Source organism: Artemia sp. Qi Xiang Cuo, chromosome 3 (genome assembly GCF_049724085.1).
Source record: "Artemia sp. Qi Xiang Cuo chromosome 3, ASM4972408v1, whole genome shotgun sequence".
NCBI classification, from domain to species: domain Eukaryota; kingdom Metazoa; phylum Arthropoda; class Branchiopoda; order Anostraca; family Artemiidae; genus Artemia; species Artemia sp. Qi Xiang Cuo.
In genome coordinates, this window is record NC_142796.1 from 25,170,804 (window position 1) to 25,188,125 (window position 17,322).

The following is a 17,322-nucleotide window of genomic DNA, read 5'->3' on the forward strand; positions in this document are numbered from 1 at the left end:
AGAGGGCAAGCAGTCCCTCCCTCTTCCCCTTTTAGATACCACCCTTTACAATGATTAATTAAAACAACTTTTTCTACAAAATAAGATTTTCAAAGAAAAGTAAAGAACTCCATTAAATAAAAAATGAGCAAAAATAAAATCAAATAATCTACCAGTAGAAAGGGGGTACCAGCCCCACGATGACCACGTGGTTTATGGTTTTCTCACTGAGAATGAAAAAACAGAATTTTTCTCACTTGAAAAAACTGGAATTTTCTCACATTTATGGTTGTTTCTTGGACGATTATATGTTTCGGTCAATTTATTGACTGTTTTTCTCAAATGTCAACAGTAATTTATGTCTGTTTTATGGTTTTTGTCAGTGAGAATGGAAAAAAAGTATTTTTCTCACTTTGATGGATTTTTCTTGATTATTGAGTCTAACGGGGACAGAGTCAATGACACTCTTCAATGACCTCAATTCCCCTTTCGTGAATCAATAATTCCCCTTAGAAACAACAAATTAGTTCCCCTTTCTTGACAAATCAATCAACCATGACATCATCTGTCAGACATTAAAAAACGTTGCCCAGAAAAAATCTTCAGCAATACACCCAAGACATTAATAAACTTTACCCCGGAAACAATTCTACTCCAAAGATGGTCAAACTCCAAAAGATACTAATAAAACTTCGCCATGGAAAAAAATTCTCTAAGAAACATCTTAGCGATGAATAGATTAGCACAGGAAATGGTTTTCCTGTAGTTTTAAATGTGACGGCGCGAGGATGCCAAAATCAAAAAGAACACGCAGAAATGGCGTTTAGGAATTATTTGAGCGAAACCGTTTTAGACATTTTAGGGATTATTTCGACGAAACAGTTAGAGACATTTTAAAAGATGATTTTTAAAGATTTTTTAGAAGAGGATTTGAGGGTGAAACTCGGTGGTCGTTATAAAACACAAGTTTCATTTGAAAAGTGTCGTGAGGTCCCCTACCCCCAACCCAAACGGCTCCGATCCCCCTACCCCCACCCCGAACGAAGTTCCCCGCTCTACATGGTCTTCGCGCGTCCCAAAGGGTCCCTCGCGTCCCCAAGTCCCCTGCGCCCCCATTTTTCAATGCTTTTTTAAGGCTTTATTTTATCGTTTCAGAACAAGTTATTTTCTCAATGTCCATCCTCAACCCATTTTAGATATTGAAATATCCATCCTTTTCACACACAACTTTACTATACTGCTTTTTTGAATGCTCCAACACCAAGCAATAATTTTCAAATAGCATTTCAGAACCATTTCTTTTCATAATGTCCATCCTAAACCCGTTTTGCAAATTCAAGTATCCATTCTTTTCGCACACAACTTTACATTACAGCTTCTTAAATCCTCCAACACCCAGCAATACTTTTCATAGGGCATTTCAGAACAATTTATTTTCTTAATGTTCTTCCTAAACCCATTTTAAAAGTTGAAGTACCCATCCTTTTCACCAACAACTTTACTTTACAGCTTTTTGAGCGCAAACACCAAGCAATACTTTTCCAAATGCATTTCATAACAAGTTCTTTTCTTAATGTTCCCTCCAAAACCCAGTTCACAAGTTGAAGCCATTCTTTTCATCCACAGCATTACTATGCTGCTTTTTTGAATACTCCAACACCAAGCAATACTTTTTAAAAAGCATTTCAGAACGATTTCTTTTCAGAATGTCCATTCTAAACCTGTTTTGCAAATTGAAGTATCCATTCTTTTAGCACACAACTTTACATTACAGCTTTTTAAATCCTCCAACACCAAGCAATACTTATCAAATGGCATTTCAGAACAATTTCTTTTCTTAATGTCCTTCCTAAACCCATTTTACAAGTTGAAGTACCCATCCTTTTCACGCACAACTTTACTTTACAGCATTTTAAATGCTCCAACACCAAGCAATACTTTTCAAAGGCATTTCAGAACCCGTTATTTTCATAATGTCATTCCTAAACCCATTTTACAAATTGAAGTACCCATCCTTTTTACCCACAAATTTACTTTACAGCTTTTTGAATACTCCAGCGAAAAGCAATACTTTCCAAAGGGCATTTCAGAACAAGTTCTTTTCTTAATGTGCATCCTAAACCCATTTTACAAGTTGAAGTACCCATCCTTTTCACCCACAACTTTACTTTACAGCTTTTTGAATGCCCCAACACCAAGCAATACTTCTCAAATAGCATTTCACAACAATTTCTTTTCTTAATGTCATTCCTAAACCCATTTTAAAAACTTGAAGTACCCATCCTTTACACCCACAACTTTACTTTACAGCTTTTTGAATGCTCCAACACCAAGCAATACTTTTCAAAGGGCATTTCAGAACAAGTTCTTTTCATAATATCAATCTTAAGCCCAATTTAAAAATTGAAGTACCCATCCTTTAAACCCAAAACTTTACTTCACAGCTTATCGAATGCTCTAACGCCAAGCAATACTTTTCAAAAGGCATTTAAGAACAAGTTCTTTTCATAATGTCCATCCTAAACCCATTTTCCAACTTGAAGTTCCCATCCTTTTCACCAACAACTTAGTTATAGGTTTGAAGTTTTACCTTACAAACTTAGCTTAGAGTTTTAGTTTGGTTTAGTTTTATTTAAGAGTTTAGAGTTTTTTAGCTTAGAATCATAGCTTTGAGCTTTTTTTAGAGTTATAGTTTATGTTAGTTTCAGTTAAGAGTTTGGTGTTTTACATTAGACTCTTAGCTTATAGTTTTAGTTATAGTTCTAGTTTAATTTAGTTACAGTTAAGAATTTATATTTTTAGCTTATAGTCATATCTTAAAGTTTTAATTAAAGTTGTAATTTATTTAATTTTTAGTTAATAGTTTAGAGTTTTTAGATTAGAGTCTTACCTTAGAGTTTTTGTTGAAGTTCTAGTTGAGTTTAGTTTTAGTTAATAGTTTAGAGATTTACTTTATAGTATTAGCTTTCAGTGTTTTTTAGACTTGAAGTTTAGTTAGTATTAGTTAAGAGTTTACAGTTTTAGCATAGATTCTTAGCTTAGATTGTTTTTTAGAGTTTTAGTTTAGTTTAGATATAGTTAAGAGTTTGATGTTTTACATTTGAGTTTCAGTTAGAGTTCTAGTTTAGTTTAGTTTTAGTTAAGAGTTTGGTGTTTTAGCTTAGAGTCTTAGCTTAGAGTTTTAGTTAGAGCTCAAGTTTAGTTTAGTTTTAGTTAAAAATTTAGAGTTTTAGCTTAGAGTCATAGCTTAGAGTTTTATTTAAATTTGTAGTTTAGTTAAGTTTTAGTTAAGAGTTTAGAGTTTTTAGCCTAGAGTCTTACCTTAGAGTTTTTGTTGAAGTTCTAGTTTAGTTTAGTTTTAGTTAAGAGTTTACAGTTTTAGCATACAGTTTTAGCTTAGAGTTTTTGTTAGAGTTCTAGTTTAGTTTATTTTTAGTTAAGAGTTTAGAGTTTTATCATAGAGTCTTAGCTTAGAGTTCTAGTTAGAGTTGAAGTTTAGTTTAGCTAAAGTTAAGAATTTAGAGTATTATCTTAGAGTCATAGCTTAGAGTTTTGCTTAAAGTTGTAGTTTAGTTAAGTTTTAGCTAAGAGTTTAGAGTTTTAGCTGAGAGTCTTACCTTAGAGTTTTTGTTAGAGTTTTTGTTTAGTTTAGTTTTAGTTAAGAGTTTAGAGTTTTACCTTAGAGTCTTAGCTTAGAGTTTTAGTTAGAGTTCTAGTTTAGTTTAGTTATAGTTAAGAATTTAGAGTTTTTGCTTAGAGTCATAGCTTAGAGTTTTAGTTAAAGTTATAGTTTAGTAAAGTTATAGTTAAAAGTTTAGAGTTTTACCTTAGAGTCATAGCTTAGAGTTTTAGTTGGAGTTCTAGTTAAGTTTAGTTTTAGTTAAGAGTTTAGAGTTTTACCTTAGAGTCTTAGCTTATAGGTTGTGTTAGAGTTCTAGTTTAGTTTAGTTATAGTTAAGAGTCTCGAGTTTTTAGCTTAGAGTCTTAGCTTAGAGTTTCTGTTAGAGTTCTAGTTTAGTTTACTTCTAGTTAAGAGTTTAGAGTTTTAGCTTAGAGTCTTAGCTTCTAGTTTGTGTTAGAGTTCTAATTTACTTTAGTAGTAGTTAAGAGTTTTAGCTTAGAGTCTTAGCTTAGAGTTTTTGTTAGAGTTCTAGTTTAGTTTAGTTATAGTTAAGAGTTTAGAGTGTTTTACCTTAGAGACTTAGCTTAGAGTTTTTGTTGAGTTCTAGTTTAGTTTAGTTTTAGTTAAGAGTTTAGAGTTTTAGCTTAGAGTCTTATCTTAGAGATTTTGTTAGAGTTCTAGTTTAGTTTAGTTTTAGTTAAGAGTTTAGAGTTTTTAGCTTAGAGTCTTAGCTTAGAGTTTTTTGTTGAGAGTTCTAGTTTAGTTTAGAGTTTTAGCTTAAGAGTTTAGAGTTTTTAACCTTAGAGTTGCAGTTAGAGTCTTAGTTTAGTAATAGTTAAGATTTTAGAGTTTTAGCTTAGAGTCTTATCTTAGAGTTGTTGTTAGAGTTCTAGTTTATTTTAGTTTTAGTTAAGAATTTAGAATTTTACATTTTAGAATTAGCTTAGAGTTTTATGTTAAAGTTGTAGTTTAGTTTAAGTTTTGGTTAAGAGTTTAGAGTTTTTAGCCTAGAGTCTTACCTTAGAGTTTTTGTTAGAGTTCTAGTTTAGTTTAGTTTTAGTTAAGAGTTTAGAGTTTTAGCCTTAGAGTCTTAGCTTAGAGTTTTAGTTAGAGTTCTAGTTTAGTTTAGTTTTAGTTAAGAGTTTAGAATTTTAGCTTAGACTCTTAGCTTAGAGTTTTAGTTATAGTGCTAGTTTACTTTAGTTTTAGTTAAGAGTTTAGAATTTTATCTTATAGTCTTAGCTTAGAGTTTTAGTTAGAGTTCTAGTTTAGTTTAGTTTTAGTTAAGAGTTTAGAGTGTTTTAGCTTAGAGTCTTAGCTTAGAGTTTTAGTTAGAAGTTCTAGTTTAGTTTAGTTTTAGTTAAGAGTTTAGAGTTTTAGCTTAGAGTCTTAGCTTAGAGTTTTTTAAATTTGTAGTTTAGTTTAGTTTTAGTTAAGAGTTTAGAGTTTTTAGCTTAGAGTCTTAGCTTAGAGTTTTTGTTGAGAGTTCTAGTTTAGTTTAGTTTTAGTTAAGAGTTTAGAGTTTTTAGCTTAGAGTCTTAGCTTAGAGTTTTTGTTAGAGTTCTAGTTTAGTTTAGTTTCAGTTAAGAGTTTTGAGTTTTACCATAGAGTCTTAGCTTAAAGTTCTAGTTAGAGTTGAAGTTTAGTTTAGTTACAGTTAAGAATTTAGAGTTTTAGCTTAGAGTCATAGCTTAGAGTTTTAACTTAGAGTTGAATTTTGATTAAAATAAAGTGTAGATCTTGAAGTTTTTAGATTGCAGAAATAGCTTCGAGTTTTAGTTAGGGTTCATTTTTAGTTTTCGATAGTGTAAAGAGTTTAAATTCTGACCATTAAGTCATCGCTTAGAGTTCTAGTCTGGTGAATTTTTAGTTTATAGTATTTAGTTTTATATTAGATTAAAGTATTATAGTTTTTTTTAAAGTAAAATTTTAGTTTTTTTATAGTTTTTAGTGTATAGTTTTAACTTTGAGTCATAGCTTAGAGTTTTAGCTAGAGTTCTAGTTCAGTTTAGTTTTAGTTAAGAGTTTAGAGTTTTAGCTTAGAGTCTTAGCTTATAGTTTGTGTTAGAGTTCTAGTTTAGTTTAGTTATAGTTAAGAGTCTCGAGTTTTTAGCTTAGAGTCTTAGCTTAGAATTTCTGTCAGAGTTCTAGTTTAGTTTACTTCTAGTTAAGAGTTTAGAGTTTTAGCTTAGAGTCTTAGCTTATAGTTTGTGTTAGAGTTCTAGTTTAGTTTAGTAGAAGTTAACAAATTAAAGTTTTAGCTTAGAGTCTTACCTTAGAGTTTGTTAGAGTTATATTTTAGTTTAGCTATAGTTAAGAGTTTAGTGTTTTACCTTAGAGACTTAGCATATAGTTCTAGTTAATTTTAGTTTTAGGTAATAGTTTAGAGTTTTTAGCTTAGAGTCTTAGCTTAGAGATTTTGTTAGAGCTCTTGTTTAGTTTAGTTTTAGTTAAGAGTTTAGGGTCTTTAGCTTAGAGTCTTAGTTTAGAGTTTTTTGTTGAAGTTCTAGCTTAGTTTTGAGTTTTTGTTAGAGTTGAAGTTTAGTTTAGTTATAGTTAAGAGTTTACACTTTTACCTTAGAGTCTTAGCTTAATGTTTTTTTTAGAGTTCTAGTTTAGTTTAGATATAGTTAAGAGTTTGATTTTTTAACTTTGAATTTCAGTTAGAGTTTTAGTTTAGTTTAGTTTTAGTTAAGAGTTTGGTGTTTTACCTTAGAGTCTTAGCTTAGAGTTTTAGTTAGAGTTCTAGTTTAGTTTAGTTTTAGTTAAGAATTTAGAGTTTTGGTTTAGAGTCATATCTTAGAGTTTTACTTAAAGTTGTAGTTTAGTTAAGTTTTAGTTAAGAGTTTCGAGTTTTAGCCTAGAGTCTTACCTTAGAGTTTTTGTTGAAGTTCTAGTGTAGTTTAGTTTTAGTTAATAGTTTAGAGTCTTAGCTTAGAGTTTTTGTTAGAGTTCTAGTTTAGTTTATTTTTAGTTAAGAGTTTAGAGTTTTACCATAGAGTCTTAGCTTAGAGTTCTAGTTAGAGTTGAAGTTTAGTTTAGTTACAGTTAAGAATTTAGAGTATTAGCTTAGAGTCATAGCTTAGAGTTTTACTTAAAGTTGTAGTTTAGTTAAGTTTTAGATAAGAGTTTAGAGTTTTAGCTTAGAGTCTTACCTTAGAGTTTTTGTTAGAGTTCTAGTTTAGTTTAGTTTTAGTTAAGAGTTTAGAGTTTTACCTTAGAGTCTTAGCTTAGAGTTTTAGTTAGACTTCTAGTTTAGTTTAGTTATAGTTAAGAATTTAGATTTTTAGCTTAGAGTCATAGCTTAGAGTTTTAGTTAAAGTTATAGTTTAGTAAAGTTATAGTTAAGAGTTTAGAGTTTTACCTTAGAGTCATAGCTTAGAGTTTTAGTTAGAGTTCTAGTTCAGTTTAGTTTCGAGTTCTTAGTTTAGTTTAGTTTAGTTAGAGTTCTAGTTTAGTTTAGATATAGTTAAGAGTTTGGAGTTTTACCTTAGAGACTTAGCATAGAGTTTTAGTTTAGTTTAGTTTTAGTTAAGAGTTTAGAGTTTTTAGCTTAGAGTCTTAGCTTAGAGTTTTAGTTCGAGTTCTATTTTAGTTTAGTTACATAGAGTAATTTAGCTTAGAGTCATAATTTAGAGTTTTAGCTTAGAGTCATAGCTTAGAGTTTTACTTAAAGTTGTAGTTTAGTTAAGTTTTAGTTAAGAGTTTAGAGTTTTTAGCTTAGAGTCTTACCTTAGAGTTTTTGTTGAAGTTCTAGTTTAGTTTAGTTTTATTTAATATTTAATATTTTTATCTTAGAGTCTTATCTTATAGTATTTGTTAAAGTTAAAGTTTATTTTATTTTTAGTTAATAGTTTAGACTTTTAGCTTAGAGTCTTAGCTTAGAGTTTTTGTTAGAGTTCTAGTTTAGTTTAGATATAGTTAAGAGTTTGATTTTTTACCTTTGAATTGCAGTTAGAGTTCTAGTTTAGTTTAGTTTTAGTTTGGTGTTTTACCTTAGAGTCTTAGCTTAGAGTTTTAGTTAGAGTTCTAGTTTAGTTTAGTTTTAGTTAAGAATTTAAAGTATTAGCTTAGTCGTAGCTTAGAGTTTTACTTAAAGTTGTAGTTTAGTTAAGTTGTAGTTGAGAGTTTATAGTTTTAGACTAGAGTCTTAGCTTAGAGTTTTTGTTGAAGTTCTAGTTTAGTTTAGTTTTAGTTAAGAGTTTACAGTTTTAGCTTAGAGTCTTAGCTTAGAGTTTTAGTTAGAGTTGAAGTTTAGTTTAGTTATAGTTAAGAGTTTACACTTTTAGCTTAGAGTCTTAGCTTAGAGTTTTTGTTAGAGTTCTAGTTTAGTTTAGATATAGTTAAGAGTTTGATTTTTTACCTTTGAGTTGCAGTTAGATTTCTAGTTTAGTTTAGTTTTAGTTAAGAGTTTGGTGTTTTACCTTAGAGTCTTAGCTTAGAGTTTTAGTTAGAGCTCTAGTTTAGTTTTAGTTAAGAATTTAGAGTATTAGCTTAGAGTCATAGCTTAGAGTTTTACTTAAAGTTGTAGTTTAGTTAAGTTTTAGTTAAGAGTTTAGAGTTTTTAGCCTAGAGTCTTACCTTAGAGTTTTTGTTGAAGTTCTAGTTTAGTTTAGTTTTAGTTAAGAGTTTAGAGTTTTATCTTAGAGTCTTAGCTTAGAGTTTTTGTTAGAGTTCTAGTTTAGTTTATTTTTAGTTAAGAGTTTAGAGTTTTACCATAGAGTCTTAGCTTAGAGTTCTAGTTAGAGTTGAAGTTTAGTTTAGTTACAGTTAAGAATTTAGAGTATTAGCTTAGAGTCATAGCTTAGAGTTTTACTTAAAGTTGTAGTTTAGTTAAGTTTTAGCTAAGAGTTTCGAGTTTTAGCTTAGAGTCTTACCTTAGAGTTTTTGTTAGAGTTCTAGTTTAGTTTAGTTTTAGTTAAGAGTTTAGAGTTTTACCTTAGAGTCTTAGCTTAGAGTTTTAGCTAGAGTTCTAGTTTAGTTTAGTTATAATTAAGAATTTAGAGTTTTAGCTTAGAGTCATAGCTTAGAGTTTTAGTTAAAGTTACAGTTTAGTAAAGTTATAGTTAAGAGTTTAGAGTTTTACCTTAGAGTTATAACTTAGAGTTTTAGTTGGAGTTCTAGTTCAGTTTAGTTTTAGTTAAGAGTTTAGAGTTTTACATTAGAGTCTTAGCTTATAGTTTGTGTTAGAGTTCTAATTTAGTTTAGTTATACTTAAGAGTCTCGATTTTTTAGCTTAGAGTATTAGATTAGAGTTTCTGTTAGAGTTCTAGTTTAGTTTACTTCTAGTTAAGAGTTTAGAGTTTTAGCTTAGAGTCTTAGCTTAGAGTTTTTGTTAGTGTTCTAGTTTAGTTTGGTTTTAGTTAAGAGTTCGGTGTTTTACCTTAGAGTCTTAGCTTAGAGTTTTAGTTATAGTTCTAGTTTAGTTTAGTTTTAGTTAAGAGATTATAGTTTTAGCTTATAGTATTAGCTTATATTTTTTTTTAGATTTCTAGTTTATTTTAGTTTTATTTAAGAGTTTAGAATTTTTAACTTATAGTCTTAGCTTAGAGTTTTTGTTAGAGTTCTAGTTTAGTTTAGTTTTAGTTTAGAATTTAGAGTTTTTATATTACAGTCTTAGCTTAGAGTTTTTGTTGAAGTTCTATTTTAGTTTAGTAATAGTTAAGAGTTTAGAGTTTTAGCTTAGAGTTTTAGCTTAGAGTTTTTGTTAGAGTTCAAGTTCAATTTACTTTTAGTTGAGAGTTTGGAGTTTTACCCGAGACTTAGCTTAGATTTTTAGTTTAGTTTAGTTTTAGTTAAGAGTTTAGAGTTTTTTAGATTAGAGTCTTAGATTAGAGTTTTTTTTAGAGTTCTAGTTTAGTTTAGTTTTAGTTAAAAGTAAACTAAACTAGAACTCTAATTAAAACTCTAAGTCTAAGCTAAAACTCTAAACTAAAACTAGAACTCTAATTAAACTCTAAGTCTAAGCTAAAACTCTATACTAAACTAAACTAAACTAGAACTTCAACAAAAACTCTAAACTAAGACTCTAAGCTAAAAACACTAAACTCTTAACTAAAACTAAACTAAACTAGAACTCTAACAAAAATTCTAAGCTTAAACTCTAAGCTAAAACTCTAAACTCTTAAGTAAAATTAAACTAAACTAAAACTCTAAGCTAAGTCTCTAAGGTAAAACTCCAAACTCTCAACTATAACTAAATTAAACTAGAACTCTAACATAAACTCTAAGCTAAGACTCTAAGCTAAAACTCTAAACTCTTAACTAAAACTAAACTAAACTAGAACTCTAACAAAAACTCTAAGCCTAGACTCTATAGTAAAACTCTTAACTAAAACTAAACTAAACAAGAACTCTAATTAAAACTCTAAGTCTCTGCTAAAACTCTAAACTAAACTAGAACTTCAACAAAAAACTCTAAACTAAGACTCTAAGCAGAAAACTCTAAGTTCTTAACTAAAAATAAACTAAACTAGAACTCTAACAAAAACTCTAAGATAAGACTCTAAGCTAAAACTGTAAACTCTTAACTAAAACTAAACTAAACTAAAACTCTAAGCTAAGTCTCTAAGGTAAAACACCAAACTCTTACCTATAACTAAACTAAACTATAACTCTAACAAAAACACTAACCTAAGACTCTAAGCTAAAACTCTAAACTCTTAACTAGAAGTAAACTAAACTAGAACTCTAACAGAAACTCTAAGCTAAGACTCTAAGCTAAAAAATCGAGAGTCTTAACTATAACTAAACTAAATTAGAACTCTAACACAAACTATAAGCTAAGACTCTAAGTTAAAACTCTAAACGCTTAACTAAAACTAAACTGAACTAGAACTCCAACTAAAACTCTAAGCTATGACTCTAAGGTAAAACTCTAAACTCTTAACTACAACTTTACTAAACTATAACTTTAACTAAAACTCTAAGCTATGACTCTAAGCTAAAACTCTAAATTATTAACTATAACTAAACTAAACTAGAACTCTAACTAAAACTCTAAGCTAAGACTCTAAGGTAAAACTCTAAACTCTTAACTAAAATTAAACTAAACTAGAACTCTAACAAAAACTCTAAGGTAAGACTCTAAGCTAAACTCGAAACTCTTAACTAAAACTTAACTAAACTACAACTTTAAGTAAAACTCTAAGCTATGACTCTAAGCTAAAACTCTAAATTCTTAACTGTAACTAAGCTAAACTTCAACTCTAACTAGAACTCTAAGCTAAGACTCTATGGTAAAATAATAAACTCTTAACTAAAACTAAACTAAACTAGAACTTCAACGAAAACTCTAAGCTAAGACTCTAAGCTAAAAACTCTAAACTCTTAACTAAAACTAAACTAAACTAGAACTCTAACAAAAACTCTAAGCTAAGACTCTAAGCTAAAATTCTAAACTCTTAACTAAAACTAAACTAAAGTAGAACTCTAACTAAAACTCTAAGCTAAGACTGTAAGGTAAAACACCAAACTCTTAACTAAAACTAAACTAAACTAGAACTCTAACAAAAACTCTAAGCTATGACTCTAAGCTAAAAATCTTAACTCTTAACAATAACTAAACTAAACTAAAACTCTAACTGAAACTCAAAGGTAAAAAATCAAACTCTTAACTATATCTAAACTAAACTTCAACTCTAACAAAAACTCTAAGCTAAGACTTCAAGCTAAAACTCTAAACTCTTAAATATTACTAAACTAAACTAGAACTCTAACTAAAACTCTAAGCTAAGACTCTAAGCTAAAACTCTAAACTCTTAACTAAAACTAAACTAAACTAGAACTTTAATTAAAGCTCAAAGCTAAGACTCTAAGCTAAAAAACTCTAAACTCTTAACTAAAACTAAACCAAACTAAAACTCTAAGCTAAGTTTCTAAGGTAAAACTTCAAACCTATAGCTAAGCTGTTGATGAAAAGGATGGGAACAAGTTGGAAAATGGGTTTAGGAGGGACATTAAGAAAAGAACTTGTTCTTAAATGCCTTTTGAAAAGTATTGCTTTGCGTTGGAGCATTCGAAAAGCTGTAAAGTAAAGTTTTGGGTGTAAAGGATGGGTACTTCAAGTTTTTAAAATGGGCTTAGGAATGACATTAAGAAAAGAAATTGTTGTGAAATGCTTTTTGAAAAGTATTGCTTGGTTTTGGAGCATTCAAAAAGCTGTAAAGTAAAGTCGTGGGTGAAAAGGATGGGTACTTCAACTTGTAAAATGGGTTTATGAAGGACATTAAGAAGAGAACTTGTTATGAAATTCCTTTTGAAAAGTATTGCTTGGTGTTGGGCATTTAAAAAGCTGTAAATTAAAGTTGTGTGTGAAAAGGATGGGTACTTCAACTTGTAAAATGGGCTTAGGATGCACATTAAGAAAAGAACTTGTTCTGAAATGCCCTTTTGGAAAGTATTGCATGGTGTTGGAGCATTCAAAAAGCTGTAAAGTAATTTTGTGGGTAAAAAGGATGGGTACTTCAATTTGTAAAATGGGTTTAGGATGGACATTAAGAAAAGAACTTGTTCTGAAATGCCTTTGAAAAGTATTGCATGGTGTTGGAGCATTCAAAAAGCTGTAAAGTAAAGTTGTGGGTGTAAAGGATGGGTACTTCAACTTGTAAAATGGGTTTAAAAATGACATTAAGAAAATAACTGGTTCTTAAATGCCTTTGAAAAGTATTGCTTGGTGTTGGAGCATTCAAAAAGCTGTAAAGTAAAGTTGTGTGTGAAGAGGATGGGTACTTCAACTTGTCAAATGGGTTTAGGAAGGACATTAAGAAAAGAAATTGTTCTGAAATGCCCTTTGAAAAGTATTGCTTGGTGTTGGAGGATTTAATAAGCTGTAAAGTAAAGTTGTGTGTAAAAAGGATGGGTACTTCAACTTGCAAAACGGGTTTAGGATGGACATTATGAAAAGAACTCGTTCTGAAATGCCCTTTGAAAAGTATTGCTTGGTGTTGGAGCATTCAAAAAAGCAGCATAGTAAAGCTGTGGGTGAAAAGGATGGCTTCAACTTGTAAAATGGGTTTTGGAGGGAACATTAAGAAAAAACCTGGTTCTTAAAGGCATTTGGAAAAGGAGTGCCTGGTGTTGGGAACTCAAAAATCTGTAAAGTAAAGTTATGGGTAAAAGATATGTAATTCAACTTGTAAAATGGGTTTAGGATTTACATTAACAAAATAATTTTTTTTGAAATTACATTTGAAAAGTATTGCTTGTTGTTGGAGCATTCAATAAGCTGTAAAGTAAAGTTGTGTGTAAAAAGGATGGATACTTCAACTTGCAAAACGGGTTTAGGATGGACATTATGAAAAGAAATGGTTCTGAAATGCCCTTTGAAAAGTAGTGCTTGGTGTTGGAGCATTCAAAAAAGCAGTATAGTGAAGTTGTGGGTGAAAAGGATGGGTACTTCAACTTGTAAAATGGGTTTAGGATGGACATTAAGAAAATAACTTGTTCTGAAAAGATATAATAAAGCCTTAAAAAAGCATTAAAAATGGGGGCTCTGGGGCGTTTGGGACGCGGGGGACCGTTTGGGGTGCGCGGAGACCTTTGGGAACGGGGGACTTCGTTGGGGGTTGGGGTAGGGGGATCGGAGCCCTTTGGGGTTGGGGTAGGGGACCTCACGACACTGTTCAAATGAAACCTGTGTTTTATAACGACCAAAGAGTTTCACCCTCAAATCCTCTTCTAAAAAATCTTTTAAAATCATCTTTTAAAATATCTCTAACTGTTTCGTCGAAATAATTCCCTAAAATGTCTAAAACGGTTTCGCTCAAATAATCCCTAAACGTCATTTCTGCGTGTTGTTTTTGATTTTCTCATCCCTGCGCCGTCACATTTAAAAGTACTGGGAAACACTTTCCAGCGTTAATCTCTTCATCGCTAAGATGTTTCTTAGAGAATTGTTTCCATGGCGAAGTTTATTAATATCTTTGGAGTTGGACCAGTAGAATTGTTTCCGGGGCGAAGATTATTAATGTCTTGGGTGTATTGCTGAAGATTTTTTCTGGGCAACGTTTTTTAATGTCTGACAGATGATGTCATGGTTGATTGAAATGTAAAGAAAGGGGAACTAATTTTTTGTTTCTAAGGGGAATTATTGATTCACGAAAGGGGACTTGAGGTCATTGAAGAGTGTCATTGACTCAGTCCCTGTTAGATTCAATTATCAAGAAAAATCCATCAAAGTGAGAAAAATACTTTTTTTCGATTCTCACTGACAAAAACCATAAAGAAGACATAAATTACTGTCTAAATCCGATAAAAACAATCAATAAATCGACCGACACACATAACCGTAAAATAAACAACAATAAATTTGTTGAAAGTCCAGTTTTTTAAATGAGAAAAATTCAGTTTTTTCATTCTCACTGAGACAACCATAAACCACATGTTAATCGTGGGGCTGGTACCCCCCCTTTCTACTTCTACCAAGCGTGAAACTACCACAAATCAGCATCGATAAATAAATGAAACTCAAAACCAACAGAAATTACAATAAATACCTGAGTCAAACTCAAAACGAGGAGAAATTATCACAAGTTGGGCTCAAAACCCTTATGTCTTCCCAAGGCCAGAACATAATTTGCACTTTACTGAAAAAAATATATGTATATTTTTCAGTAAAGTGCAAATTATGTTCATGCCTTGGGAAGGCATAGGGGTGTTGACCCCAACTTATGTTAATTTCTGCTCGTTTTGAGTTTGATTCGGTTATTTATTTTAATTTCTGTTCGTTTTGGGTTTCATTTATTTATCGATGCTGATTTGTGGTAGTTTCGACTGTTAAAAGGGCACTAGACCTCTCATTTATAAATAGAATCAGCCCCTTTTGAAGTTTCTATGACGACCCCTTCCATATGAAGTGCCCTGCTCTAAAGTAAAAAAAATAATACATAGTACATTGTGCCAACATCGTTCTTATATGCCCTCAGGGCATAACTTAAAACCCTTACCCTGATGGTTGTGGGTTGTGGGGGAGTGGCCTCCTCAAAAACATATTTTCTATCTGGAAATCATCTACGCTGAACAAAATGGCTATCTCAAAATTTTGATTGGATCTGTTTGGGGGAATTATGGGCGTGGGGGGTGCTAGTTGCCCTCCAATCACTTTCGACTTTTTTTAACAATTTATAGTTTGGCCTGCTATTTGTATGCTGAAGAAAAATTCTCCGCAATTTTTAATAACATACACTCTTTTAAAAATCTTGACACAAATAGTACTGATTGATATAGTTTCAAACCTCGTGTAGGTGACCTGAATTGGAAAACTTGATACCATTCGCAAAAAAATCTGTTTGCTTTCTTTGATAGCTTGGATACACTTACGCTATTTTAATTTGGTTAAATTTTAAGAGCAGAAGCAGCCCCGAAAGTTTGAACATAATACTCTCAGTCGTTCTTGGGATACTGCTGAGATGCCTTATTGGGAATTAGCATTAACACAGTATATTTTGCTTTAATCTTATGGCAACATTTAGTTTTTAAACATAAAGTCAAATAGGAGGGTGGGCGTGGGAGGGCGATTAGTTTCCCTCAAATCACTTTCGACTATTAAAAAGGGCATCAGCCCTTTCTATTTTCAATCGATTGAGCCCTTTTTGAAGTTCCTACGACAACTCCTATGATACAAAGTGCCCTGGTCTTAACATCACAACAACAAAAATATAATAATTTATACCCACATCGATCTTTACTATAAAAATGTCAAGCCTTCCAATCACTTTCGACTATTAAAAAGGGCACTAGGCCTTTCGATTTTAAATCGCATGAGCTTTTTTGAGTTTCTACGACAACACTTCCTATAAACACCTTACATGTCCCAGGGCATAAATTACAACTCTTACCCTAAGGGCTGTGAAGGGGACATATAGGGCTGTCAAACCATATATGTCCCCAGGGGATAACTTACAACCCTCGCCCTGAGGGCTGTGGGTGTGGGGGTGGGGGGATGTCATCCTCAGAGACCTAATTTCCAGAACTTTTTACTATGTTGAACAAGATGGATATCTGAAAATTTTTATTGGATGCGTTTGGGGGAATGGTTGGCATGAAAGGGGGGTTAGTTGCCGTCCAATCACTTTCAACTATTAAAAAGGGCACTAGCCCTCTCAATTTCCAATTGAATGAGCACCTTTTGAAGTTTTTACGACAACTCTATCATTAAAAACCTTATATGCCTCTATAATAAAATGGCTATCAAAAAATTTTGATTGGATGTGTTTGGGGAAAAGGTGGGCATGAGAGGGGGGTTAGTTGCCCTCAAATCACTTTCGACTATTAAAAAGGGTACTATCCCTTTGAATTTCTAATCGAATGAGCCCCTTTTCAAGTTTCTACGACAAAGATTTCAATCAAAACCTTATATGCCCCCAGGGCATAACTTATAATCCTTGCCCTTAGGGTTGTGGGAGAGTCCCCCTCAAAAATATATTTTCTATATGGAAATCAACTAAGCTGAACAAAATGGCTATCTCAAAATTTTTATTGGATGTTTTGGAGGAATGATGCGCGTGGGAGGGGGCTAGTTGCCCTCCAATCACTTTCGTTATTGAAAAGGGCACTAGCCCTTTGAATTTCCAATCAAATGAGCCTTTTTTGAAGGTCCTACGACAACGCCTTCTATAAAAACCTTATATCCCCCCAGGGCATAACTTAAAACCCTTGCCCTGAGGGTTGTGGGGGTGTGGCCTCCTCAAAAACATATTTTCTATCTGGAAATCAACCACGCTGAACAAAATAGCTATCTCAAAATTTTCATTGGATGTCTTTGGGGGAATGATGGGCATGGGGAGGGGGGGCGAGTTGCCCTCCAATCACTTTCTACTATTAAAAAGGGTACTAGCCCTTTGAGTTTCAAATCGATGAGCCTGTTTTGAAGTCTCTACGACAACGCCTTCTATAAGAACTTTATATGCCCCTAGGGCATAACTTAAAAACCTTGCCCTGAGGGTTGTGGGGGAGTGTCCTGCTCAAAAACATATTTTTTATCTGGAAATCAACTGCGCTGAACAAAATGGATATCTCAAAATTTTGATTGGATGTGTTTGGGGGAATGATAGGGATGAGGGGGGGGGGGTGCTAGTTGCCCAATCCCTTTCGACTATTAAAAAGGACACTAGAACTCTCAATTCCAATCAAATGAGCCCCTTTAGAAGTTTCTGCGACGACCCCTTCCATATGAAGTGCCCAGCTCTAAAGGAAAAAAAAATTGTACATTGTGCCAACATCGTTCCTATATGCCCTCAGGGCATAACTTAAAACCCTTGACCTGAGGGTTGTGGGGGAGTGTCCTCCTCAAAAACATATTTTCTATCTGGAAATCAACTACGCTGAATAAAATGACTATCTCAAAATTTTGATTGGATGTATTTGGGGAAATGATGTGCTGGGGAGGGCTAGTTGCCCTCCAATCACTTTCGACTATTAAAAAGGGCACTAGCCCTTTGAATTTCCAATCGAATGAGCCTTTTTTGAAGTTTGTACGACAATGTCTTCTATAAAAATCTTGTATGATCCTAGGGCATAACTTCAAACCCATGAGAAAGCTGAAGAAATTTTTTCCCTATGATGTAATAAGGTCTTTGTATTTTTCTACTGTTCACCCGTACCTTTTGTACTGTAATGTCGTTTGGTCGAGTACTTTCCCGACACATCTACTTCCGCTTCGTGCGATGCAGAACTCAGCTATTTTAGTGGTTTGTGGTGATAAAAAAGCTGTATCAGTGAGA

The 17,322-nt window shown here is 32.1% G+C and overlaps 1 protein-coding gene across 1 annotated transcript in view; it reads right to left on the reverse strand.

Annotated features, from left to right (window-relative positions):
* The window catches only part of LOC148953911 (uncharacterized), a 33,210-nt gene extending 15,963 nt beyond the window's left edge, over window positions 1–17,247 (reverse strand). The window contains exon 1 of the mRNA XM_089086015.1: window positions 17,203–17,247. Coding sequence (XP_088942141.1) covers window positions 17,203–17,247 — 45 coding nt within the window. The remainder of the gene's footprint in view (window positions 1–17,202) is intronic.
* Window positions 17,248–17,322: the final 75 nt, after the last annotated feature.